Raw genomic sequence first — 26,696 nt, forward strand, 5'->3', positions numbered from 1 at the left:
GAGAGGCCCGCGTACCGAAAAAAAAAAAAAAAAAAATTGAAGTATACAGTTGATTTACAATGCTGTGTTAATTTCTACCGTGCAGCAAAGTGATTCAGTTATACACATATATATTCTTTTTCATATTCTTTTCCATTATGGTTTATCACAGGATTAAAAAAAAAAATTTTTATTGGAGTATAGTTGATTTAGTTTCAGGTGTACAGCAAAGTGAATCAGTTATACATATACATATATCCACTCTTTTTTAGATTCTTTTCCCATATAGGTCATTACAGAGTATTGAGTAGCATTCCCTGTGCTATACAGTAGGTCCTTGTTGTTTACCCATCCTATATATAATAGTTTGCATCTGCTAATCCCAAACTCCCAATCCTTCCCTCTCCCACCCCCGGCCTTGACAACCACAAGTCTATTCTCTATGTCTGTGAGTCTTTTTGTTTTGTAGATAGGTTCATTTGTATCATATTTTAGATTCCACATATAAGTGTTATCATATGGTATTTGTCTTTCTCTTTCTGACTTACTTCACTTAGTATGACAGAGATTAAGTCCATCCATGTTGCTGCAAATGGCATTATTTCATTCTTTTTTATGGCTGAGTAGTATTCCGTGGTATATATATGTACCACATCCTCTTTATTCATTCATCTGTTGATGGACATTTAGGCTGTTTCCATGTCTTGGCTATTGTGAACAGTGCTGCTATGGACATAGGGGTGCATGTATCTTTTTGAATTACAGTTTTGTCCAGATATATGCCCAGGAGTAGAATTGCTGGATCATATGACAACTCTATTTTTAGTTTTTTGAGGAACCGCCATACTGTTTTCCATAGTGGCTGCACCAGCTTACATTCCCATCAATAGTGTAGGAGAGTTCCTTTTTCTCCACACCCTCTCCAGCATTTGTTATTTGTAGACTTTTTTTTTTTGTAGACTTTTAATGATGGCCATTCTGACCGGTGTGAGGTGATACCTCATTGTAGTTTTGAAAAAATCATATTTACTACAAAAAAGATCACCTTAGATTATTAATGGGGCTATGATTTCATTGATGAAAACCATTAAACAGAACCATCAGAATGGTCTGGAACCTTTTCAGGACATAGCAGCAAACCATCTAGTTAAAAGATTACTAGGTCCTAGACAGAATCTCTTGCTATCTCTGTTTTTAAAAATGTTAATTACAGCATAGGTAAAAAATCATTAAGGCCTGTACATAACTGCTAAGCTCCACCAAGGGCTAGAGGACAGGGGGAAAAAAAAAAAAAAAAGAAGTCATACTTACTGCTTTGTTTAATTTACTATTTCCATTTGGTTCTTGTTTGGTACTTCTCATTTTCATTCCTTCTGTAGAAGAAAAAAAAAATACACTGGTCAACTAGGTCAGTAGACCAGCATTGATAGCAAAAATGGATTCAGAGCTTTATTTTAAGCTTATTGACACTAAATTATACTACAGATAAGTTTTTCCATCTTTACATTTGTGCTGCAAAGTTCAAAGTCAAGTTTTCAGCCCATCTCTAGCAAGTAAACTGGACATTTAATGTGCCATTATTTGCTGAACATGGTTTCATCTAAAGATTCATACCCTTACTTTCACTTCCCCCTAACTTCACTGCATATCAAACTGAAGAACATGTTGTAAAAGAATAAATACATGATCAAAGTTCCTTGATTTTGATACTCAAAATGTTATACTTCTTTTACTCTATTTCTAAAAACCAGAAAAGAATATTTAAAGAACAAAAGGTGAATTTTATCACTACCAAAGCTTTCTTTCAGCATAGGTTCCTTTTGTTCATCCTCCTCCTCTTCCTCAGACAATGGTGAAAAGGCAAACCTGACAGAACAAAGGTAACAGAAGGAGAAAATTAAAAAACTAAAAAAAACTACTCCACTATCTGGATTTTACAGGACTAATTATTGAAACCTCAATTATAGTCATTCATTACATCAGTTTAGTGAATAATAAAGTAATTCTTCCCCTTCAGAAAGCTCTCAATTGCCGCTATTAACAAGAGAGAAGCAGGACAGTATCATATTTATGAGTGCAGGCTCAGCCACAGACTACTTGTGACCTTACACAAGTTACCTATTCTCTCTGTGCCCCAGGTTCCTCATTTGTAGATGGGAATAATAACAGAACATTACTTATAGAGGTAATGAAAAAAGCAGGTAAGTCATTTCAAATAGAGTGCTTAGAACAATACCTCACAGTAAGCACTCAATAAATGTTCACTTATAAGCATATGTATCACACGGGGGTAAGTAAATTCTCTTGTAATTCAAAATTTCAGACTTCAAATTGGTAGTTATGATTGGGAAAGCCTGACCTTGTTGTGTTCCAAGTAATTTAAAATCTCAATTTCTAAGTGGGGAGCTGAGAAGATGAAGGCCTGATCTGGAATATCTGTTATCTTTCCTTCGCAACTTACAAGAGATTCAGCAAAGCAGCTACCAGACAGGTAATTCCTAGAATGCTTTAGCTTTGAACTCATTCTGCACTTTCCATTTTACTGTTGCCTATTATTTTCACTCTACTTTGTTTTAAAATCACCCTTACCTGATAAAACTCCTTATAAGCTAGGAATAATAGGGAACACCTATAACCTGATAAAGGTTAACTAACAAAAATTCACAGTATGGGCGCAGTGGTTGAGAGTCCGCCTGCTGATGCAGGGGACACTGGTTTGTGCTCCGGTCCGGGAAGATCCCACATGCCGCGGAGCAGCTGGGCCCATGAGCCATGGCCGCTGAGCCTGCGTGTCCAGAGCCTGTGCTCCGCAATGGGAAAGGCCACAACAGTGAGAGGCCCGCATACCACAAAAAAAAAAAATTCACAGTAAATATCAAAGTCAATGTGATCCTTGAGATGCATTTATTTTAAAGTCAGCATAAGATGAAGAGGCCCACTCTCATTTCCTCTATTCAGTATTATACAGGAAGGCCTAGCAAACACAAGAATCAGAAATGAGACAGGAAGACTATTAATTTGAGATAATAACCAATCTAATGAGAAAATCTAGAAATTATTAGAACAAGGTAACACAGGAGAGTTAATGGATGTGATATACAAAAATCAACAGCATTCCTACACAATTGGAAAAGCCTAAATTATTATTTTAAAAGAGGTTGCATCCATAAGATCCACAAAGGTTTTTAAAAAACACATTTAAAGTTATAAAACATAACCGAGGCACTGAAAGGATTGAAAAATGGAGAGATAACACACTCAAGGATGGGATTATCAAAAAGATACAAAATTTCCCTAATTAATCCATTAAGCTTAATTAGATTCCAATCAAAATCTCATAAGGTTTTCCTAGAATTAAACAAATAAGCTGATTTTCTTTTTTTTTTTTTTAAAGCAAAGACCCAATAACAAAGTATATTTTTTAAAAAGAAGATTAAGGGGGAGGGCGGTTTAGGCCCTGGAGATAAAAGATTTATCAGGAAGCTAAGATAATTAAGATTAAGACAATGTGCTACTGAGCAGGATGAGAGCAAAAGGGACAAGAGAACCTATAAACAAACATACTCTTTATGAATGAAAGCTCAACTGAGAAAATTTTTTAAAACTTATAGAAGAACTTTATGACTTCACCTCAAGGTAGGAAATAATTTTCTTAGAACACAAAATGTATAATATGTGAAGGAAAAAAAATGACAAATTTGACTCCATATTTTTGAGTTTTTCTATAACCAAAAACATCACTAAAAAAAAGTTCAAAGATAATCAAACTAGGAGAAAATATCTGGAATACTTGAACATTGGAAATATCTGGAATATTGGCAGCTAAAATATATTAGGAATTCCTACGAATCAATACAAAAATGATCAACAAGGCAATAAAAAAATAGCCAAAGATATAAAAAGCTGATTGACGTAACTGACAGTAATCATATAAAAGACACAAAAAGTTAGCTCAGTCTTAAATGCAAATAAAAGTAATACTGAATATTAACGCTCATCCATCAGATCTGCAAAAATTAAATAAAATAATGGGAGTGTAGAAGAAGGGAAGAGGAAAGAGCTCCTCATACCACTGTTGGTAGATACGCAATTTGTTTCAGATTTTTTTTGGAATACAATCTGGTCATACTTTAAAAATTACAAATACACATACCCTATAACCCAGCAATCTCAAGGCCACTCACTAATATGTACTGAGCATCTGCTATGTGCCAGTGTGTAGTGAAAATTTAACCTTGTGTACACAAAGAGAGGACTGGTTTTGCCCTTGACTACTGAGAGGTGATCTCTATGCTCCTGGCATGTCCTGCATGATGGGAGTGTCTCTGGTCACCCAGTTTGGCTCTGGCCACAGGACAGTCTAACAGTGTGACCTGTGACAAGGTCTCTGGGGCACACAATATTACTTCTGACCTCCAGAGGAACTAGCAACTAAAGATAAGCCTGACCTCCAGGCCCTCCTTGGAGACTGAAGTTCAGCCACACAGATAGTAGGTGGTCGAGCCCCATTAAAATCTCTGGACACCAAAGGCTCGGGTGAGTTTCCCTTGGTTGGCAATACTCAGTGTGTACTGTCACACACTGCAACCAGGAGGAGGGAACACCATCTGTGACTCCCTGGGAGCAGACAACTGGAAATGCCGCATTTGGACCCTTCCCGGACTCTGTACTGTAAGTCTCTCCCCTTGGCTGATTTTAATTTTTATCCTTTTTCTGTAATAAACTATAGCCATCAACATAACAGCTTTCAGTGAGTTCTGAGTCCTTTTAGTGAATAATCAAACCTGAGACGGTTTTGCAAACCCTTGAACTCGCAACTGTGTATCAGAAGTGAGGACAGTCTTATAGGGACCATTCCCTCAGATTTTGCAGCTTGGCTAACTCCATGTAGCCAGGAATAGTTTTTGGCCTTCATGGAACTTACATCTGGTTTGAGGGTTGGGGGATAGGAAGAGAAGATAGATAGTAAGTAATAAATAAAGTATATAGATTTTAGAAGATAATAAGTGCAATGAGAGAAAAAAATGAGGCATAGGGGTATTCGAGTGTATAAAAATAAATGTATGTAACCGAGCAAGACCCTATGGGACCTTCCTGGGATAACCCCTCTTCCCTGGCCCCAAATCCTCTGCCTGTCTTTAGAAAAACTTTAGCTTCCTAGACCTTCCCCAAGTTCCAAAGAATAAATTTAATCAGAGAAATGAGAAAATGTAGAAGCAAAGGAAAACAGTCAAGCAAGACAAAATAATAATAGCTTAGCCATTAAACCAAGTCAAGGACCTGTAGTTCCTCCTTAAGGGCTATGGATAATATGCTGAGCCATATCCTTTGTGCTGTTTTGCCGATACGGAAACCCACACCAGGTGGAAGAAGTTAACTGTGTGCTGCCAAAAGCCTGTAGATCCTAGACTGGTTGGAACCAGAAGACTGACAGGATTACCTCACCTCTAACCAATCAGAAGAATGTCTACAAGCTGATCATGCACCCCACACCCCTGCTCCCTTACTCTGTCTTTAAAAGCCTTTCCCTGAAGGAAACGGAAAGGGAAGTCCCTAAACCTTTGCTCTAAGTACAACTGTATGCTGAGTCTCATGAGTCCTTTTAAACATATGTGGTCTTGGGCTTCCCTGGTGGGGCAGCGGTTAAGAATCTGCCTGCCAATGCAGGGGACACGGATTCAAGCCCTGGTCCGGGAAGATCCCACATGCTGCGGAGCAGCTAAGCCCGTGAGCCACAACTACTGAAGCCCAAGCACCTAGAGCCCGTGCTCCACAACAAGAGAAGCCCCCACAATGAGAAGTCAGCACACCTCAATGAAGAGTAGTCCCTGCTCGCCGCAACTAGAGAAAGCCAGCGCACAGCAAAGAAGACCCAACGCAGCCAAAAATAAATAAATAGATACATTAAAAGAAAAAAAAGTGATCTTGGGGACCCTAAAACAACCAAACTGGAAATAGTCCAAATGCCCATGAACAGGGAAACAAGTTAATTAACTATACTACATCTGTACTATGTAATATAATGCCATCCATGAAAATAGATGAGTGTAATTTAAACCAGTTGTCTTGGAAGGCATTTCCACTATGCACTGTTGAGTGAGTAAAAGATTCCACATATGAACAAGGAATAAAATGTGGCAGGATACATCACATTGGGCTGTTAACACTGGAGTTATAGGGAGTGGGCACAATGCTTTTTAAAAAAGGAGAAAGGAAGAGGAGAGGTAAAGCAAAAAAAAATTTTTAAAGACTAAAGAGGGCTTCCCTGGTGGCGCAGTGGTTGAGAGTCCGCCTGCCGATGCAGGGGACACGGGTTCGTGCCCCAGTCAGGGAAGATCCCACATGCCACGGAGTGGCTGGGCCCATGAGCCATGGCCGCTAAGCCTGCGCGTCCAGAGCCTGTGCTCCGCAACAGGAGAGGCCACAACAGTGAGAGGCCCGCGTACCACACACAAAAAAAAAAGACTAAAGAAAGGGAAAAATTTTATGTATAGATATAGCTAGCAAGTGAACAGAAGATCAATAGATCAGTGTAGAGGGAGGTGGCAGGAAAGGCTGGGAACAGCTGCTGGAAGTGACAGAGCAGTGGCCCCACACAGTGTGCTGGAAGAGAGGTGGGTGAGAGGGACTTTTGCTTCCACATTCCACATTTCGGCTGCTCACAGTGTTTGCTTACAGGACACATGCTGACCACTTAGCTGAAGCCCAGAATCTTCCTCCACTCACAGAGGCTCAGAAGGGTAAGTTTTGGCATCTATCAATTGTCACCCTGGCTGCCAAAGTCAAGTGTATCCTATATGCAGTACCACTGGAGGCCCTTGTCCTGCAGAACATGTGGCATCTGGAAGACCCTGTCACTGAGGCCGTGTACGCTGACGTGATTCGCCTCCCTCGACCAGCCCAACCAGAGACTGGAGGTTGACATCCAGCACCAGGACCTCAGTGCCACTGCCTGAACCCTGCAGGAGTGGTGAGTGGGCAGCAAAGTGGTGCTGTCAGGCACTGAGGAGCAGGTGAGCCATGTAGCCACATCTCAGGAACCTGAGCAACACGTGACTGAGCTGAGGGAACCAACTCCTGGCACCAACCAGTGCCAGCCCAGCGAGAAAGCCTCAAAGGGCAAGGGGCTCTGAGGGAGCACCAAGATTTGGTCCAGGTCGAACTGAAGGGACTGTCATTTCTTCCCTGGGACTGTGGGACCCCAGCTATCTGCCTGCCCCTTAGGAGTCCTCAGAGAGCTTTCTTGTGCCCCTGACCAGTTGATAATCCTAGGTTCATGACCCTTCACACCTCCCTTCTTCTCTCCCCGACTCCCAAGGGAGGAGGCAAGTACATGGGTTTGTTTTTGTTTTTGTTTTTGCAGTATGCGGGCCTCTCACTGTTGTGGCCTCTCCCGTTACAGAGCACAGGCTCCGGACATGCAGGCTCAGCGGCCATGGCTCACGGGCCCAGCCACTCCGCGGCATGTGGGATCTTCCGGGACTAGGGCACAAACCCGTGTAGCCTGCATCAGCAGGCAGACTCTCAACCACTGCGCCACCAGGGAAGCCCCCAAGTCATGTTTTTGTTGGTACTTTTTGTTTCATGTGACTTTCTTTCTTTTTCCCTTTTCTCTCTCTTTTTAATAAATTTATTTATTTATTTTTGGCTGTGTTGGGTCTTCATTGCGGTGCAAGGGCTTCTCATTGCGGTGGCTTCTCTTATTGCAGAGCACAGGCTCTAGGCACGCAGGCTTCAGCAGTTGCGGCGTGCGGGATCAGTAGTTGTGGCTCACGGACTCTAGAGCGCAGGCTCAGTAGTTGTGGTGCATGGGTTTAGTTGCTCCGCGACATGTGGGATCTTCCCAGACCAGGAGTTAAACCTGTGTCCCCTGCATTGGCAGGCGGGTTCTTAACCACTGAGCCACCAGGGAAGTCCTGTACCTAACTTTCTTATGTGTCCCATTGTTCCCTCCTGCTCCCTGCCGTGCTCTCTCCCCTATTTCTTTAGAAGTCAGCATCCGTCCCTGTTTATGTCATTGAGTAGGCAGGGCTGCTATGTCCTCAGCATAACCCACATGTGTTCCTTCTCCCACCACCCCAGCCCTGCATACCTAACCCCCAGCTCCTACTCCCTGCCCCCAGGCTATTTGGGGAGCATCTGAAGAGCCACAAGGCTCCCACCTTTATTCCCATCCTGAGAGTTCTGGGAGCCAGCCTGCCTTTCTAGGAGTCATTGATGAAAGTCTAGGACACTTTCAACCCAGAATCCTGTCACAATGCTGTTGTTTCCTTTCCTCTTTCCTGACCTTGGGTCCTGGAATGCTACTGCTTTGATGACTCCATAGCCTAAGGGCAGCTGTTTCTTGGGCTGTTGTGAGATGGTTCATTCTTGGCCCTGACTATCTTAGAAAGCCTGATGGCAATCCTGGAAGGATTTATACTTCCTTTTGTGAATTTGGTGGGGGAAGGGCAGGGGATATATTGTAATAAAAAGAGTATATATACATATATCTATATATAACACGACACAGAAATAAATCTGCAAGAGGTCTATCTACAAAAAAAAAAAAGATTAATGTAAAGGAGGGTCACAAGACCCTTGTTATATCATCTCATCCTTTTCCTTCTTCGGTGGTATAGCTGCATAATATAAGCTCTTAACTGTCTAAAAGCACATGAAGAGGGGGAAAAAAAGAAGGGAAATAAAGGCATGGCTAATAACAAAATAAAGATAGCCAATTCGTAAATAACTGAGATTTGCCTATAGTTAGACAAAGCAAATTCACATGTTGATTTTTATTCCATAGTCAGTCACTTAAGTTTTCATTTTACCCTCTCTGTTGTTACAAAATAAGCTAAACTACCGACTATAGAAATTGTTATTTCCTTCTGGACACTAGATAGGTGAGACTCTCATTGCAATTGTCACAATCTATCTACCTCCCTTATTTACCCATACAAATACTTATATTAACAGAAGATGTCAGAACTGAAAGGGACCTCATATCAATAGGTATCAATTCCCCCTCTTTTATGAAGAGGAAACTAAGGTTCAGAGAGGTGAAAAGAGGCAGCATGCCATAAAACACAACTCACATTAATAGGAGAGCTGAGACATGAACCCAATTTCCTGAGTCCAGACCCAATGAGTACTGTTTCCATTACATGATATGGCCCTGACAGTGTCACCCACTGAACCACCCCAATCGATAACGTGGCCATTCAATGGTTAGCAGCGTAAATAAGAAGAATCCCCAAACCTCTGGTTGTTTGCAGATGGTCGCCAGAGAACCATGATGACAAAGAGGATCATGGAGAACAGCAACCGCCAGATGGCATCATCCACCCAGAGCTCCCGCCAATCCTACCAAAAGGGGAAAAAATACATTTATATACATTATCTTAACCCTTTGTTCGCAAAGCCCTTTGCATAGAACAAGAACTACTTGTTTATTCATTCAACTTATATTTACTAAGGGCCTGCTATATATGCTAACAAGCACTGCGCCAAGCACAAAGTGAATGAACCTAATTTCTTCCCTTGTAGTGATTACCATTGTTAAAGAAAAGGCACTAACCAAACAGAGTGCTTGTCAATGCTTCATTACAGCTCTGAGAATCTTTAGGGAAGGGTTTTTATATAAGGTAAGAGAAAGTAACATCAGGTTGTTATTTTTTATAATTTTCATTTTCATTTATTTAGTTTTACCAAAACAGAGCCATAGCTGCCTCCAAAGAAATGCTACTGGCCATAGTCTTTGTGCTCAGATCTTAAGGACATGGTTTTTACTCAGATTAGCATTATTCACACATACTTAGTATTTAAGACTCTGGATTTCTTATTTGAGAATTTTTAGTTAAAGCAAAATTGGGTTATGGCAGACTGTAGTTATCACTTATAAAATTCTCTTGAACTACTAGTATATATAGTATATGATACATATAGAATACTCAGGAGGAGAGAAGCATACTAACCCTCAGAGTGGAGACCTAACCCTAATTTTTTTTTTTTTTTTGCGGTACGTGGGCCTCTCACTGTTGTGGCCTCTCCCATTGAGGAGCACAGGCTCCGCGGCATGTGGGATCTTCCCAGACCGGGGCATGAACCCGTGTTCCCTGCATCCGCAGGCGGACTCTCAACCACTGCGCCAGCAGGGAAGCCCTAACCCTAATTTTTTATAAGGTACAAACCTTACCACTGTCATCAACATCATTGTCTGTGTATAACAAACAGTACACTATTCCTAAATGCATGTGTTTGTTAACTCACCGACTGACAAGTCACTATCCTGAACTTCATGGTTGTCCAGATGATAAACACAATAGATGCTAAGAGGAAATATAAAACCTGGTCAGTATGAATGTTGGTTTACATCCCCAATTACATTCTCCAATTCTGGTTAAGTGGAATCCCCCACATCCCTAACCCCCAAACATCACCGTCACTTTCTGTTATTTTAACATATTTATTCAATACAAATTTACTTAATTACTCTATACAAGGCCCATGTACTCTTGTCAAACCTTTCTGTACTTAAAGAATAGTTTTGTTTACTATCTGGCTACTTCAGTAACCCTGAGAATTGGAAATGAAGTTATTGGAAACGTGGCTTTTCCCAGCAATATCAATAATACAATTTTTCCCCTTCCTTTATCCTTAGTATAGTAATGTTAATTTTTCTTTAGCTGGTCAGATGGGTAAAAAAAAGGCTGATAAAATGACTGCACGACAAACATAACTGTTGGTTCCAATCACAGGCCAGACTTCACTTTTCCTGCTACAAGGGCCAAAAGGCAGAAAATAAGCCTACTTTGGCTATGGTCTACCTAATGTCTATATTTTATGCATGCTTAGTAACATACGTAAAAGGAGTATAATGGCAATGTACCCTAACCTAAAATACTATAGCTATTTAATAAAACCAAATAAGTATTAATGTCTTCTAAAAGGAATCTGAATGCTCTATGGTACTCAAGCTAACTTGCCTCAAGAAAAAGAATGGAGACAGGATATACTAACAGCTGAATTAATTTTCATCTATTATACTTAAACTAAATGGTTCTCAATCTTTTTTGAACCACAGACCCCTTGGAGAATGACAAAAGCTAAAGACCCCTTCCCCAAGTAAAATGCACAAAACTTTTCTATGTAATTTTACAGAGCACACCTATAACCTCTCAGGTTAAGAATCTCTGTTCTAAAAGGATCACATTTAAACATCAGGAAGAAAGTCCCCAACTTACCTGCCACTGCCAAGATAAGTGTGTTGGTGAAATGTCGGTACAAAGAGAGTTTTACAATGTTCCTCCGAAGTTTTAATAGCTTCATTGTTTGAGTCAGGCTAATAAATATGTGTTTGAAGGTCAAGGAAATCAACATTCAGAAAAACCATAAGCTATTAAATTAATCCTCAAGTTTCTGAGGATCTGGAGTCATAATGATAGAGCTATGGATCCCAGAGGACTTACAGCTCTCTTATTCTCAATCTCACAAACACCCCAAGCTTCACCATGATTAATAAGAAAGTCTTCATTTTCAATGAGATACTGAAGAGAAGACAGAACCAGGATAAAATGAGAATGGAGAAAAATAAGAAGAAAAAAGAGGAAAATATTAAAAAGAGAAATAAAGACAGGAAGCAGCTTTCTAGAGAAACAAAAAGAAAAAGAAAGACAAATGGAAGAAAATGAAATGAAAATGAGTAACAGGTAAGGGAAGAGAAGTCAGCATTATCTTCTCTCTTCCTTTAAGGTAGGTAGCTCTGTTCTCACTGTCCCAGGTAATCCAGTCTAGGGTCATAAATACACTTGTGCCTACAACCTTCCAGAGTTCTACACTTAGACCCCTTGTGCCATATTAAGAGAACTGCCATCAGCTGCCAGATCAATCCTGAATTAAAAGGACAGTACAATTACAATTGGCTGAGTATTCCTGGCAGTTAGGCTCTAAAAGTAATGACTCTCCATTTTCAGAACATTATTCCCAAGGAGAAGTTGCCACAGAAGACAGGAAGGGAATTGATGACTACTGAAGAGGATATCTGCTCTCATGTCTGACTTTCAGAATGAGCAGATACAAAAATGAACGAGGTGGAGCTTGGTCTGTGCTTTGACAAAGATTTATTAACAAGCTGCTACCTAAACACTGGGTTATCTCATTGTTTGGTCCAGTCCCACTTTCCTCTCTCCACTCCTCCTAATATATATAGAGGTTCACAAAGCACACTTGAAAGATATTGATCTGGAAAAGCTTGACCATTTGAAGCAAGAACACTTCAATTTCAAAGATTTTTGATATATGATAATCTACTCAAATCCATAAAATATTTTGTTTACATTCAGCCATTTATAACAGTTTATCAAGACAATAATATTGCACATAGAAGCAAATACACAAAAACCAACACAAATTTAAAAAAAAAAAAAAAAGGATAAAAGTCCCAAAAGCCAAATCCTTCATCCAATAGGCCAAGTCCCTAATAAACAGTATTTAATTTTAAGAAGCAAGAGAAAAAGATTACTTAAATAGAAATGTCTGTTACATGCTGACTGACTTCACCTGCAAATGAATCAATATTTACTTCAAAGAGTGGAAGCCTTCAGACAATCCCAAGTCAGCTTTTGAACAGGGATATAAAACACTTACCCCATAAGGATTTAAATCTGCTAAACCTACATAGAATTTTAAGAGAGTCAAACAACCTTATGTAGTCCCCAAACCACATTTTAAGAATCAAAATCTTTTCATAATTTTCAAAGCATTTAATAATTCCTAGAGGCTGAAAGAAATGTCAGGAGCAGAGCGGCCAGTGATTCTAACGCTAAGTGGGGTGCACAAATAAGTCCAAAATCAAAGTGAAATGTTCATTTAAAAAAAAAAAAGGAAAGCCACAAGCTTTTATCTTGTGCTCAGATCACAGTCACCAATTTCTGATGCAATTTTAAAAATTAAAACCAAAAAAACTGCTTACCTGAGGCCCCAGGTTGTTAGACTAAAAACACCCTAATCCCAGACTAAGGAGTAATCAACAAAACTGTTAAAAAAAAAAAAAAAAATCTTTGCAGAAAGATCAATGGAAACCCATCTCCAAAAAGGAGAAAATGGACTGCCATCAAAGAATCCAATGAGAAGGATATCCACCAGCACAGGGCAGTGTCTAGGAAAGCCAAGGGGATAAAGGCCAAGGAAGCAAGATCAGTCTGGGCCTGCAGACAAAGAAAAAGAGGTGGTGAAAAAAGAGATGTCCAGAGAGGAACAGAGATGAAACCAGCACAAGATTCTGCATTTATATAATCATCTGGAGTGGTTTTGCATTTGAACTGAAAGAAAACAAAAAGGTAGTAACATTTGGCACCTGCATCATTCTTCCCTTCTGACAAACCATCATGTATAATATACAGCTATAAGCATTTCACACAAATTGTTGATTACAATCTCAGTACAATGAAACGTGCTGCTAACTAATAAGTGTTTTTTAATACAGAGTTATAACGTGCTAATAGAGTTCTTAGCACCCTAAGATCGATGGTAAGAAGCGACCACACCAAAAACTTTATGGCAGTATAAGTTCCCATTCCATCCTATCATTTCCCATCATTTTGGTTTTGGCTATAAGTCCTAAAGACCCTTCTCATATTTAAAATTACTGCATCATTAATATACTAAGAATTATTGATTTCTGGAATTGTAATATACAATGTATTTTTCAAAATAAGATGTAAGGCAAGTATCTATCTCCAAAACTATGCTGCTTGCTTTCATAAAGTTTAAGACGCTATCTATTTAACCCTAACTACCCAATCACCAGGGCATTACTGAAAGGATATCCATAAAATAATACAGGCATCAATTGCTGAGAGGGCCAGGTTTACTATCAAAGCCAAGGGATAAGAAAAATACTACAGCAGCAGAAGAAAGAAAATGAAATTGACAGGTGGTTAAAGTTGCTGAAAGTCTAAGGAAATTACATACAGAGGACAGTGTGGTTTGAAAACCAAATTTGCATCCATAAAGTGTTTCATTTAAGGGGCAATTTGTTGCAAAACTTACTGAGCCCTGTTTAATTGAGAGAAAAGTTTACAGCATTTACCATCTTGAATCTAACAAGTTATTGCAGACAGAAAATTTTAAATAAATAGGAAAATAACTGGAATGACCTAGGGAGGCCCACTTCTTCACATTAATCCAGCTCTAACATAAATTTCTTTATCACATATGTCTCAGTGCTTTGGTTTCCTTCCCTAACAAAAGGCATAATTATGTAATTGTAAATAATTATGTAAAGTATAATCAGTTGAATTTTAAGAAAGCCTCTGAAATGCAAGTGCTGATTAAGCAAAGAGCACTGTCACTTTAAAACAAAAATCAGATTAACCAGCAAGTGCATGATTACAATGTTTGTCACTTACGCAAGAATGGAGCCAGCTGCTCCATTGCTGCTTCCCACTGGGGAACTAGTAAATAAGCAGTAATCTGGGCACAGGTGGGAAAGCGTTCATTCCCCATCACACATTAAATTTATGAAGCTCTAATAGATAGATTAAAAAGAAAAAATGAATTATACATACGTTTGGTAAACCACAGCCCAAAGGTGACTTAGAGGAAGTAGTAAAGAAGCCCACAGACATTTCCAATTAACCTCCTCAAGACAAAAACTATATATCTGAAATGACCACAAAAACTCTGATTAAGCAATACTGACCCCAGTAACTCTGAGGACCCCTTCCATGCCAGAGAACAAAAGATAAAGAGCTCCTGCTACCACAACCTTGTGAAGAGTGACTCCAAGGCGAGGCCTAAAGAGGAAGCAAAGAAATGAGTACAAATGCAACAAACCCCAAGACAAGCTAAGTAACAAAAACTCACGTTGATTAACGCAGGCCAACAACTTAACAGATATAAGCCAGACATACTTGATTCAGCTGAGAAAAACTCAAACAGATATATGGTCTTAAATCAAGACAGTGAACTCTAGAACTTGAGATCCAGTCCCTGGTTACTGCATTTTTAAAAAAACTTTTTATTACAGAGAATTCTGAAACATATTCAATAGTATAATGAACCCCTATAAAACCATCATCCAGTCCCAAAAGCCATCTAATCCTGCCCCATGCACACCTCATCCACTTCCCATCCTCCCATACTATTCTGAAACAAATCCTAGATCTTACCTTTTATTTATATGTATTTCCGTATGTTTTTAAACAGATATGGACTTTGAAAAAACATAACCACAATATCATTATCAAATCTAAAAATGTTAACAATTCCTTAATACAATCAAAATCTTATTGAAACTCATTAAATAGTCTGTTATCAAGCTCAAAATCCAGCAAAATGTGAAAAGTCTGAGTAGCTTCTGTGTCAAGGAGGAAAAATCTTAGATCCTTGATACTCAACGTACCTCTGAATCAGAATCTACGTTTTAACAAGATCCCCAGGTGATTCATCAGTGCATTACATTACGAGGTGCACTGCCTTAAATCATGTCTACCTAAGCCTTAGCAATATTTGTTCTTATATTTTGTTATATGCTAGAAAAACTGCAAATGAGCAGGAGTTTATTTCCCCAATGGTGTTATCTTAGAAACCCAGAATACTGCCTGGCATACAGGAGGCAACCACATATGTTAAATGAATATATACATTTTAAAAGTGAGAACCCCCCATTCCCCTAATCCCATTTAAAGCAAAACTCCTTTAAATGAATGAATAAATTAAAAAAATTAAAGTCCCCCATTTCTTTAATTCCACTTAAAGCAAAACTCCTTGAATAACTGTCTATACCTAACTCCAATTCCTCTCCCCCTATTTAAGAGAGAATTCCCCTTATTCTCTCTTAAACTCACTCCAATCAAGCTTTTTGTCCTACCCCCTTCATCAAAGCTGTTCTCATTTAAGGTCGCTAATATCCTCCATGTAGTTAAATTCAGTGATCACTTCTCAATCCTCTTACTTGACACAATTAATCACTCCCCCCTTGAAACAGTGTTCAGCTTTGTCTTCCACTTCACTGGTCACTACTCAATTTCCTCTGTCCTAATTCTACTTCACCTCATTGACTTCTAAATAATAATAGTCCAAGGGCTCAGTCCTTTGACCTCTTCTCTGTATACACTCACTTCCTTGATGATCACATCCAGTCTTAATGGCTTTAAATAACAGCTACATCCTTATGACTCCCAAATTTATATCTCTGCCTTAATTTCTCCCTCCTACTTCCCTCATTTGGATATCTAACTGACCTTCTAATCCTGCCTCCACTCCAAACTTATTCCATTTAAGATCTTCCTGAACTCAGTAAACGTTAGTTCCATCCTTCCACTTGCTTAGATCAAAATAGTTGACATTATCCTTGATTCTAGATCAAAATAGTTGCCATCATCCTTGATTCCTTTTCTCTTTCACATCACACATTTTATCTACCAGCAAAGTCCACTGGCTCTACCTTCAAAATATAAAAGAATCTGACCACATCTTAACATTTCTTCCCCTGGTGTACATATAGCTTCTTCACCAACTTGGATCTTTGCTTAACTGCCAAAGTGAAGCCTTCCTTGAGCACCATATTTACAAATGAAAGTTCCACCTCCTGCCTAGAACTCTATATGCTTTCCCTGCTTTATCTGCTCACTGACATATTAGATTTTTCATTCACGTATTTTTATTTTACTCACGTATTTTTATCTGTGCACCAGTCTGTCCACAAATGTAAACTCCAAGTCTTTTGCTTTCTTGCTGTATCCCTAGGGCCTAGAATGTCTAATATATAGAAGGCACTCAAGAATGCTCTTCCCATTAAAAAAATATGACTTGCAAGAATACTTTGGAAGAGGAAAGTCACAATAAGTTTACTCTAAAAGTTTGATGTTTCAATGTCATTTGCTATACTGCAGGTTTTCCTGCAGATGCTCCTTAAATTCTAAGTAGTAAAATGAAACACTAATATTTTTCCAACTTTTACAAATCTATAATATTTCAGATACCTTTGATTTCAGAAATATTTCTTATATCGACTCTTTCAGAATTACACTGGAAACCTGCAACACTGTTTCAATTTAATCAGCATTTTAATTTGCTCTTCCATATAGGAAGTTAATACTTACTTGACTATGCCATATCCCAGACTAACTATGATGACCAGGGTTCGAGCCAGTGAGCGTTTAACTGCTGAAAGCAGCTCTGCAAGGATCAGGGCACCTTGGACTGTAAGAAAGAAAAAAGGAGGGAAAAATGCAGTATGTAAACTAGGTTTGGGAAAAGGCACAATTCTAGAACCAGAATGTAGATTTCTAACACTCTTCAGAATAAGCACTGATATTAGTCCTACTTAAAAAGAATACCTCTTCTGCGATGTTTACAAGTACAAGCTGATATCACTTAGTATGTTACTCATGTGGATAGCAATCTGGGTGTGCTCAATTTACCTTCCCTCTCCACCTCCCGCTTCACTAAAACCTCAGCAAAATACCTCAGCCTACTTCAACAATTTACAGCATCTAAGGAACATTCCTCCCAGTTTAAAAAACTGTGAAATATAGCTACCTATATGTAGGAGAGCACAAAACACAACACAGAATTTTCAACTCACTTTCACATCTATTATTTTCAAGCCATTTCAAAGACCAGGGAAAGATCTAATTAGTATATCTTGCAACAAGAATTATTAATAATTAAGTGGTCTGATGAGAGAGAACTGAAGCTATCACAAAAAAAAAACTTCAGGGCTTCCCTGGTGGCGCAGTGGTTGAGAGTCCACCTGCCGATGCAGGGGACGCGGGTTTGTGCCCCGGTCTGGGAAGATCCCACATGCCGCGGAGCGGCTGCGCCCGTGGGCCGTGGCCGCTGGGCCTGCGCGTCCGGAGCCTGTGCTCCGCGGCGGGAGAGGCCACGGCAGTGAGAGGCCCACGTACCGCAAAAAAAAAAAAAACACTTCAGTACGAAACAATTTCTATCACTACCTGTTCACCTTACTAAACTATACATACCCTCCTATTTTCTTGGTATTACTATATTTTACCAACCCCGCCCCCCAACCCAGTATCTCTGAAATCAAGGTAGGTCTTACAATCAATGGCATCTTACAATTAAATTAGCAGTATTTACCTTCTTTCTTAGATGCATATAATAATGGTACCTTAAAAATCAACAGCAACTGAGATTCAATAATGATAATAATAGTCCCAAAGTGGCCACTACTGTAGTAACTTTTGTGAGTTTATTTCAATAAAATTACTCTTAAATAACTGAACCCACAATTTAAGAGATTAAAAACAAAGTCACAATCATAGTGATTCTGCTTAAGTTATTCTAATAATTAAGTAACTGCAAAGTTACAGCTACTTAATGACTGCTGACCTTAGGAAAATTGTCTTAAGTTTCACCTGCCAATCACTAACAAACTGGCAAACATTTTTTGGTCACATACCAGATTCTCCTTTGTATCGGATATTCTGAAATTCTGCATAGAAGACAGCTTTCTCAAGCATGCCCAGGAAGATGACAGCACCAATCCAAAACTGAATTCTCAGAAGATCTCTCCAATAGCAAGCAGACCATGCCAGCCACAGAACACCAAATAGGACATATACAATACACATAACCATGAAAAACTGTCATCCAAGTGGGTAAAAGAGAAAAAGAAGGATTAAGGCCAAGAGCCAATTTAGAATCAATACACAGTCTTAACATAATGTAAAAAATATACATACTACACCTTCTATTTTAAAAATTATTTTATTTCTTTGAAGTTCAATACTAAGATGAAAAAACTGTCTCCTCTCGGGCAGAGAGAGACTACCTAAGAGTTTCCCTTAGAGAGTGACCACTCTTTTTATTAAAAGAGTTTTTTCAACTCACAATCTAAGATTATTTAAATGAAGACAATGAAAGGAAAAAAGGCACGGTAGGGTTAGGATACAGCTGAAGGCAAGGAAACACAACAGAGTGGGAAAACTATAAAAGCACAAGGAAAAAGAAAAAAACTCCACAAACAAAAGAAATCTGAAAACAGATTAAGGATGTTCTCAGACACACAGACTGAAAAGGAGAAAGTGTCATCATTTACTCATCCTAAATGGGATCAGAAACTATAGGGTTTTAGGAAGTACCCCATTTTGGATCCTAGAGAGGATGTGAGAGGTGAAATGACCTTTGAGGTACTTTCCAACTCTAAAATTCCACAAGTCACTGACTTCATTTTACAAATGAGAAAATGAGGCACAGGGGGGTTCACTGACACTTCCAAGATCACATTCTAGTAGGAAGTAAGTACAGAACTACAAGCAGTATTTTCGGAACTGTTCAGGAACAAGTCTTTAATACTGCCACAAAACATGGACAATCTTTCAAGCTAAACTCATTTAATGTTGAGGTTAAAGAATATAAGTTCACTTACAATCATCAATGGGTATTCTTCAAGCGTGAGGTATTCATAGGGACCTTTCACTTCAACAGTCACTGCCAAAACACAGTCCTCAGAATTAATGTAAAGAATGAAAAAATTAAACAAGAACATTGTCTGATATTTGTTTGATTAAATTAATGAAAACTCCATTGGGTAATTTACTTCTATCCATTTCAATCCTGGTGAATATTACATTTGTAAAGCACTCTGAAATTCATGAAGTGTTCTGATGGTTTGTGCTGTGTCCTGCACAGGCCTCAGCATGACTCTGCTCTAGTCAGTATCTTAGGTGGAAAAGCCCTCTGTTCCCATACTCACATCCTTTAAAGACTAAGTTGAATGTATTTCCTCCACAAAACCTGGTGAGCTGCCCAAGTGGAACTATTCCCCATCTCCTCTAAATTCCAAACATACTTCATGTATGCTTTTTCTTACATCACTAATATGCTTTGAAAAGTATTGGACTTCATTCCTTCATTCTGCTGCCCTCTTTGTTCTTTTCTCTCTCCTTACCTATATTTTCCTACTGCTTTCTTTCATTTTTACCTACTTTAACTTTATGTGACTTTCATAATTAATATATCATTTTCAGAAGGTGCTTAATAATAAGGAAGTGTTTAATGAAGCAGAACAAATGACAGTAACAACAAGAATTTGAAAGATTTGCCTTCCTGAAGCAAACCTATAACTACTTTAAAACTGTAAGTGGTAAAACTACTTGGATAAATTTTAAGTATGATTAATAAATAAACTGATTTATCTGAGAAGTGATATCTATCACCAGAGAGAGACTATTCAACAAAAATTTCCTACTAATTTTTATCAAGCAAAAAGGACATACCATTATTAAAAGTAAATCAGAAAAAAAAAAAAAAAAAAAAAGTAAATCAGGTCTAATACTTATATGAAGAAAAGGAGCATCCCATAATAGCAATCACAAAAATTTCATAGCTGAACTGGTTAGTAATCTAAGCCCTCTTAATTTAATAAAAGAGTAAATAAAATAATTAGTAAATATTTGTCAATTCTCTGTTGACTCTACAGCAGGGGTCAGCAAAATATAGCACATGGACCAAATCTGGCCATCTATTCCAAAGTTTTATTGGAAAATAGTCACATCCACCTACTTACATACTGTTGATGGCTACATTTACACCACAGTGGCAGAGCTGGGTAGTTGTAGCAGAGAGAACATTTACTATCTGGCACTTTAAGAAAAAGTTGGCTAATCCCTGCTCTATGCTAAAATATAACATACATTTACTGAGCACTTACCACGTGACACACACTATGGAAAATATAGGAGATGGAAAGATGTAGAGGATGTTTTCTGCCATCTAATGGATTACTATCTTCAGGGGACAGGGAGTTGGAAAGCAACAGAGAACTGTGCCCCTGAGCCAGACCCAGAAGGATGAGTGTGTATTTTCTATGATGAAGTAAAAAGCCATCCAGGTAGAGAACATTACATGAACGAAGACTGGTGTGAAAATGCATGATATATTTAAAAAACATGTAGTTTGAGACTCCATATGGTACCATACAGTAGCATTTTGACACAACGCAGCAAAAGGTAAACTGGGACAATTTGTAGAGTTTGTAAGCCTTGCTGCAGAATTGGACATTTTATAGTAACAGGAAGATATCAAAGGTTTTAATGAAGGTAAGAAAGATGATAAAAGTGTTTCAGAGAGAGAATTTTAGGACTTTCACAAGGTGTAGTTAAGTTTTGAGTATCGTCTTTTTAGTTCCAAACAACAGATGGATAAAACAAAAACAAAAAATAGAGGAAACAAAAAGGACATGAGCTCAAAAACAAGATAAACAGCTCCATGTATCAAAACTGAACAAAAACTCAGAACAGTGCATGAGGTTGAATCCATGGTCATGGTGGACTCTGGGCCCCAAAGTATGCTACAGTAGTTGAGCGTGCAGCTCCTGTGGGATCACTGAAATTAGTAGGAGTCTAAGATAAAGGGGAACCAGAGCCAGATTTGATGCATGAAGAGCCTGAAGTGGAGTGGAGCAAGGTTTCTTCTCCACCCTTTTCAAAGAAGGAAGGTACAAGGTAAATCTTGGCAAATGCTCCTTGAGACTATTACTCATTAGGAAGCCATGGGCCTAGATACAGGAGGATATACGTATGTCTTGGGTCTAGAAACTGCCAGGCCACCTCTGGCTTGCCTAGATCTGCTATATTCCATATTACTATGGAGAATAAGACCCATCTCTGTCTTGGGAATTAAACATTCAATACAAGAATCCATAAAAAACAAAAGTTTAAAATTAAGTCAAATGAAATAAAGAATAACGACGAAAGGAGAAATCAATGAAATAGACAATGAAATAGGAAAATTAACAAAACCAGAAGCTGGTTCATTGGGATAAAAATATAGTAAAACAGAATTCTAGAAATATTTTAAAAGTTAAAAAGAGAAGTCACAAAAGCAATATTAAGAATAAAAAAAGATTTTTTTTTGTAAAGTAATATCATTACTAACTTTAGGCCAGCAAATTTGAAATCTTGAATGAAATGGACAATTTCTCAGTGGGAAAAAAAAGAAAAACCCTGATTCAAGGAAAAATAGAAAAACTAAAGCTAAAATACTTATTACTATTAAAGAAAATAAATCGGTTGTTGGGACTCCGCTGGTGGTCCAGTGGTAAAGAATCAACCTTCCAAAGCAGGGGATGTGGGTTCGATCCCTGGTTGGAGAACTAAGATCCCACATGCTGCGGGGCAACTAAGCCCTCGTGCCACAACTACTGAGCCTGCGTGCCTCAACTGGAGAGCCCAAGTGCCACAAACCACAGAGCTCATGCACTCTGGAGCCTGCACACCACAACTAGAGAGAAGCCCATGTGCCGCAACGAAAGATCCTGCGTGCTGCAACTAAAACCTGACACAGCCAAAAATAAAATAAAGAAAGAAAGAAAGAAAATATATCAGTTGTTTAAAATCCTCATGGCATGGGACTTCCCTGGTGGTCAAGTGGTTAAGACCCCGTGCTTCCACTGCAGGGCGATCCCTGGTCGGGGAACTAAGATCCTGCATGCCGCGCAGTGAGCCAAAAAAAAAAACCCAAAAAACCAAAAACCTTCATGAGGGAAAAAAAAGAACATCAGGCCAAAACACTATCATAAGTGAGTTCTATCAAACATTCAAGGAATGGATAATTCTATCCTTACAAAAACTGCTCAACAGAATATAAAAACGGGACATTCTCTGATTCATCATACGAAACTCGCATAACCTGGATGCCAAAACCCATAGAAGATGTACGAGAAATTAAAATCATAGGCCAATCTTACTTTGAACATATGACAAAAAACTCTAAATAAAATTCTGGAAAATAGAATCCGTGTGTGTGTGTGTGTGTGTGTGTGTGTGTGTGTGTGTGTATCAAGGCTAAATAGTGGCATCTCGGAAATTCAAGAATGGTTTAACATTAGAAAACCAGTTAATGCAATGCATCACATTAATAGATTAAATGAGGAAATCTATATGATCAATTTAATCAATACAGTTAAGCATTCCACAAAACTGAGTATTCATTCTCAATACTAAAAAAAGAAAAAAGAAAAAATTCACTTAGTAAACCAAGAATAGAAAGAAATATCCTGAACCAAATAAAGAATATTTTTTTTAAATCTACAGTAGGGCTTCCCTGGTGGTGCAGTGGTTGGGAGTCCACCTGCCAATGCAGGGGACACGGGCTTGAGCCCTGCTCAGGGAGGATCCCACATGCCGTGAAGCAACTAAGCCCACGCGCCACAGCTACTGAGCCTGCGCTCTAGAGCCCGGGAGCCACAACTACTGAGCCTGCGTGCCGCAACTACTGAAGCCCACGTGCCTAGAGCTCGTGTTCCGCAACATGAGAGGCCACGGCTACGAGAAGCCCACGCACTGCAACAAGAGTAACCCCCACTCACCGCAACTAGAGAAAGCCCACATGCAGCAACAAAGACCCAACGCAGCCAAAAAATAAATAAAATAAAAATCTTAAAAAAAAAAAGACAATAAAAAATCTATAGTAAACATCATACTTAATGGTGAAATGTGCTAATATTGCCAATAAAGTCAGGAGCAAGAAAGGATGGCCACCATCATTGTTTCTATTCAACATTCTACTTGAGAAAGCAGGGGAGGGAAGAAAACTGTAAAAGAGAAGGAAGAAACAAAAAAAGAAACCACAGAAGATAAGACCAATTAGTAAGTTATTGTAAAATTCTAGGTAAGAAATGATGAATCCCTAAACTGGGCAGCAAAAGTAGAAAGGAGAACACTAAGAAAAATTGAGACATTAAAAAATTATCCAAGTCAATTGATTTAAAAATTTCCAAGTTTTGACTTCATAACTAAGTTTTAACAAGTCTACTGAGAACATAATACTAATTGAAAATTTTAAAAGCTGGAGGATCAAATGAAGGAAAATGAAATCTAGTATCTATAATACATAATAAGAAAGCATACATGAAGTGCCTATCACATACATATTGAATGCAGAAAAATGTTAATTTCTCTCCCTCTATTTTTCTACTTGACAACATTCTTAATTTGTTATCCCTCTTTATTTTTTTGGCTACACTGCGTGGCTTGTGGGATTTTAGTTCCCTGACAAGGGATCGAACCTGTGCCCTCTGCAGTGGAAGCATGAAGTCCGGACCACTGGACAGCAATGGAATTCCCCTTATTATTACCTCTTTAAAGCAATTTTACACTACCCACCATGCGACACAGCTAGATAACAGTAATACAAATGATAAAAAGAAACAAAATGTACTTACTGGTAAAAAGATTACTTAGTGAATTTTCTTTTGATGATTCTTTGGAGGGTGAAATGCCAACATGTACAATAAAAATGTATGGTGCATCTTGCCAAGTTTTCAAGGGCTCATGCATTACCTAGAGAAGAAAGAAGACATCAAATCTCCCAATCTTAAGAATTAAGAACACAGGTTGGCGGGAGGTGGGTGAGGAATTGGGAGATGGGGATTGACACATATACACTATTGATACTATGTATAAGACAGATAACTAATGAGAACATACTGTATAGCACAGGGAACTCTATTTAATGCACTGTGGTGACCTAAATGGGAAGGAAATCCAAAAAAGAGGGGATATATGTATATGTATAGCTGATTCATTTTGCTGTACAGCAGAAACTAACGAAACATTGTAAAGCAACTATAATCCAATAAAAATTAATTTAAAAATTACAAAGTGGCAAAAAAAAACCCCACAGGTTAATTACACAATATGAATATTTCGTTCCAGAATGTGCCCAGAAACTTGGTTGAGTCCTTCACTTTTACTCATTACAACAGTAGCCAAAACAAAACAAACAGGCCTACAGTGTATACAATAAAGTAGGTTAATTATAAATTACTAAAAGGTAGGACATCTTATATTTTGTTATACACAAAAATCTCATGTTTAACATTTTTCTTTTAACAAAGAAAACCTCAATTTAAATTCCTAAAATGAAACTCTACTTAAGCCATGCTAAGATGCTAGGTTATATTTTACACAGATATCCCAAACAAACTGAAGAAATTTAATTTAAATCACCTGGAAAAAATCACCCATGATGACATCCGTGAATTATAAACACCAGCTCCTGAATCTAATTCCCTTTGTTCAATGCCCTTCCCAAGGCCACCACAATTTCTGCTAACGAGGTCTCACATTTATATCAAAAATTTAATCTTGGCTAGGCTATATGGAAAGCAAGAGTCACTGTCCCCCAAAGTCAAGAAAGTAGAATAAATAGCCTCCATGTTTATGGAACTGGTTACCTGATCCAAAGCCAGTTAGTCTGTGCACAGCCCTACCAAAAAGCCATCAAAGGATGTGTTGCCTTAAATGCTAGATGGACTATGGACCTTCACAAAAGCAAGACTAAAACAGAGAGACAAGGGAGATGAACATAGAAAAAGCTTGGCTGCTCCTTCCTCATGTCTGAAAGGAGGCACTACTACTTAGACTTGCAATTTATTACTTTCTGGTCTTAAAAGGAACTTTTATCCAGAGACCTCTGGTAAGCTTCATTGATCTATGAAACCCCTCAAAGTGGATAATAGATTCTGCATTTTCCTAGGGAGCCACAGCTTTTCTCAAATGCTAAAATTATCCTACAACCCAAGAAAATTCTGAACAAGAGTTCAAAAATTATATTCCATGATACAAATTCAAAGTGTCAAAACAAAGCAGATTAAATGATTCTTCAGCTTTACATTTACTAGGTTATCTTAGTAACTTAAGGACATAAATGTCATGTTGAATCATACGTTGATTTACCTCTGCCTGATAGTCTCTTTCTGACAAAATGCAGGGGCACTTTGTAAGAAAACTGTACATATTCAAAGTTACAGGTAATCATGTCCTATTTATCCACTGAAGCTCTCCTGAACTTAACTGTTCATTAACCAGTAAAACTTTGGTATAATAAGCTGCTCTGCTATTAATTTTACGTATCTTAAAAATTACCTCTTACAAATCTCAAAGGGACTGATTCTCATATTCCAAGATTTGATAAAGTTTGCACTTAACTCTGAAATATAGATATTTTGACCCTGTAAAAATAATATTCATAGGCTAGGCACTCTGTTAAGCATGTAATATTTATTACTTTCTTTAATTCTCACAACAATCCTATCAGATACTATTACTAGCTCCTTCAATAGGTGAATGGATAAACAAACTGTGGTACATCCAGACAATGAAATATTATTCAGCACTAAAAAGAAATGAACTATCAAGCCAGGAGAAGGCATGGAGAAACCTTAAATGCGTATTACTAAGTGAAAGACACCAATCTGAAAAGACTATATATGATTCCAACTATATGACATTCTGGAAGATGCAAAACTATAGAGACAGTAAAAAAAAAAAAAATCAGTGATTGCCAGGGGCTTGGGGATAGGGAGGGATGAATAACTGGAGCACAGGGGATTTTTAAGGCAATGAAACTATTCTGTATGATATTATAATGGTGTTTATCTGTCATTTTACACTTCTTAAAACCCAAAGAATGTACAACATAAAGAACTAACCCTAATGTAAACTAGACTTCGGTTGATAATGATGTGTCAATGATGGCTCATCAATTGTATCAAGTGTACCACACTGGTGCAGGATGCTGATGGTGTGGGAGTGTGAGTGTGCATTTGTGGAGGTGGTATGCGGGAACTCTCTGTGTTTTTTGCTCAATTTTGTTGTGAACCTAAAACCGCTCCAAAAAATAAAACTTATTAATAAAAAAAAAATTATAATAGTAAACATATCACATTATTCCTTAAATCAAACCAGAAAACTCAGTTAATC

At 38.3% G+C, this 26,696-nt stretch overlaps 1 protein-coding gene and 1 pseudogene across 8 annotated transcripts in view; one reads left to right on the forward strand and one right to left on the reverse strand.

The window, feature by feature from the left end:
* Positions 1–26,696, reverse strand: part of TMEM87A (transmembrane protein 87A) — a 43,834-nt gene that overhangs the window by 5,329 nt on the left and 11,809 nt on the right. Inside the window, exons 7-17 of one of the 8 annotated variants that reach the window (XM_027084028.1) lie at positions 24,155–24,272; positions 19,358–19,419; positions 18,389–18,572; positions 17,067–17,166; positions 14,663–14,756; positions 13,098–13,166; positions 11,205–11,313; positions 10,231–10,289; positions 9,221–9,324; positions 1,772–1,845; positions 1,291–1,352 (exon numbers count right to left, since the gene is read on the reverse strand). In XM_027084028.1, the coding sequence (XP_026939829.1) occupies positions 1,291–1,352; positions 1,772–1,845; positions 9,221–9,324; positions 10,231–10,289; positions 11,205–11,313; positions 13,098–13,166; positions 14,663–14,756; positions 17,067–17,166; positions 18,389–18,572; positions 19,358–19,419; positions 24,155–24,272 (1,035 nt within the window). The other 7 variants (XM_027084027.1, XM_027084026.1, XR_003428197.1 and 4 more) reach the window with 7 other exon arrangements.
* On the forward strand, positions 2,255–7,367 carry LOC113608138 (COP9 signalosome complex subunit 7a pseudogene; annotated as a pseudogene).

This window comes from Aethalodelphis obliquidens, unplaced genomic scaffold, assembly GCF_003676395.1.
Source record: "Aethalodelphis obliquidens isolate GAN/ISIS:26980383/991018 unplaced genomic scaffold, ASM367639v1 scaffold51, whole genome shotgun sequence".
NCBI classification, from domain to species: domain Eukaryota; kingdom Metazoa; phylum Chordata; class Mammalia; order Artiodactyla; family Delphinidae; genus Aethalodelphis; species Aethalodelphis obliquidens.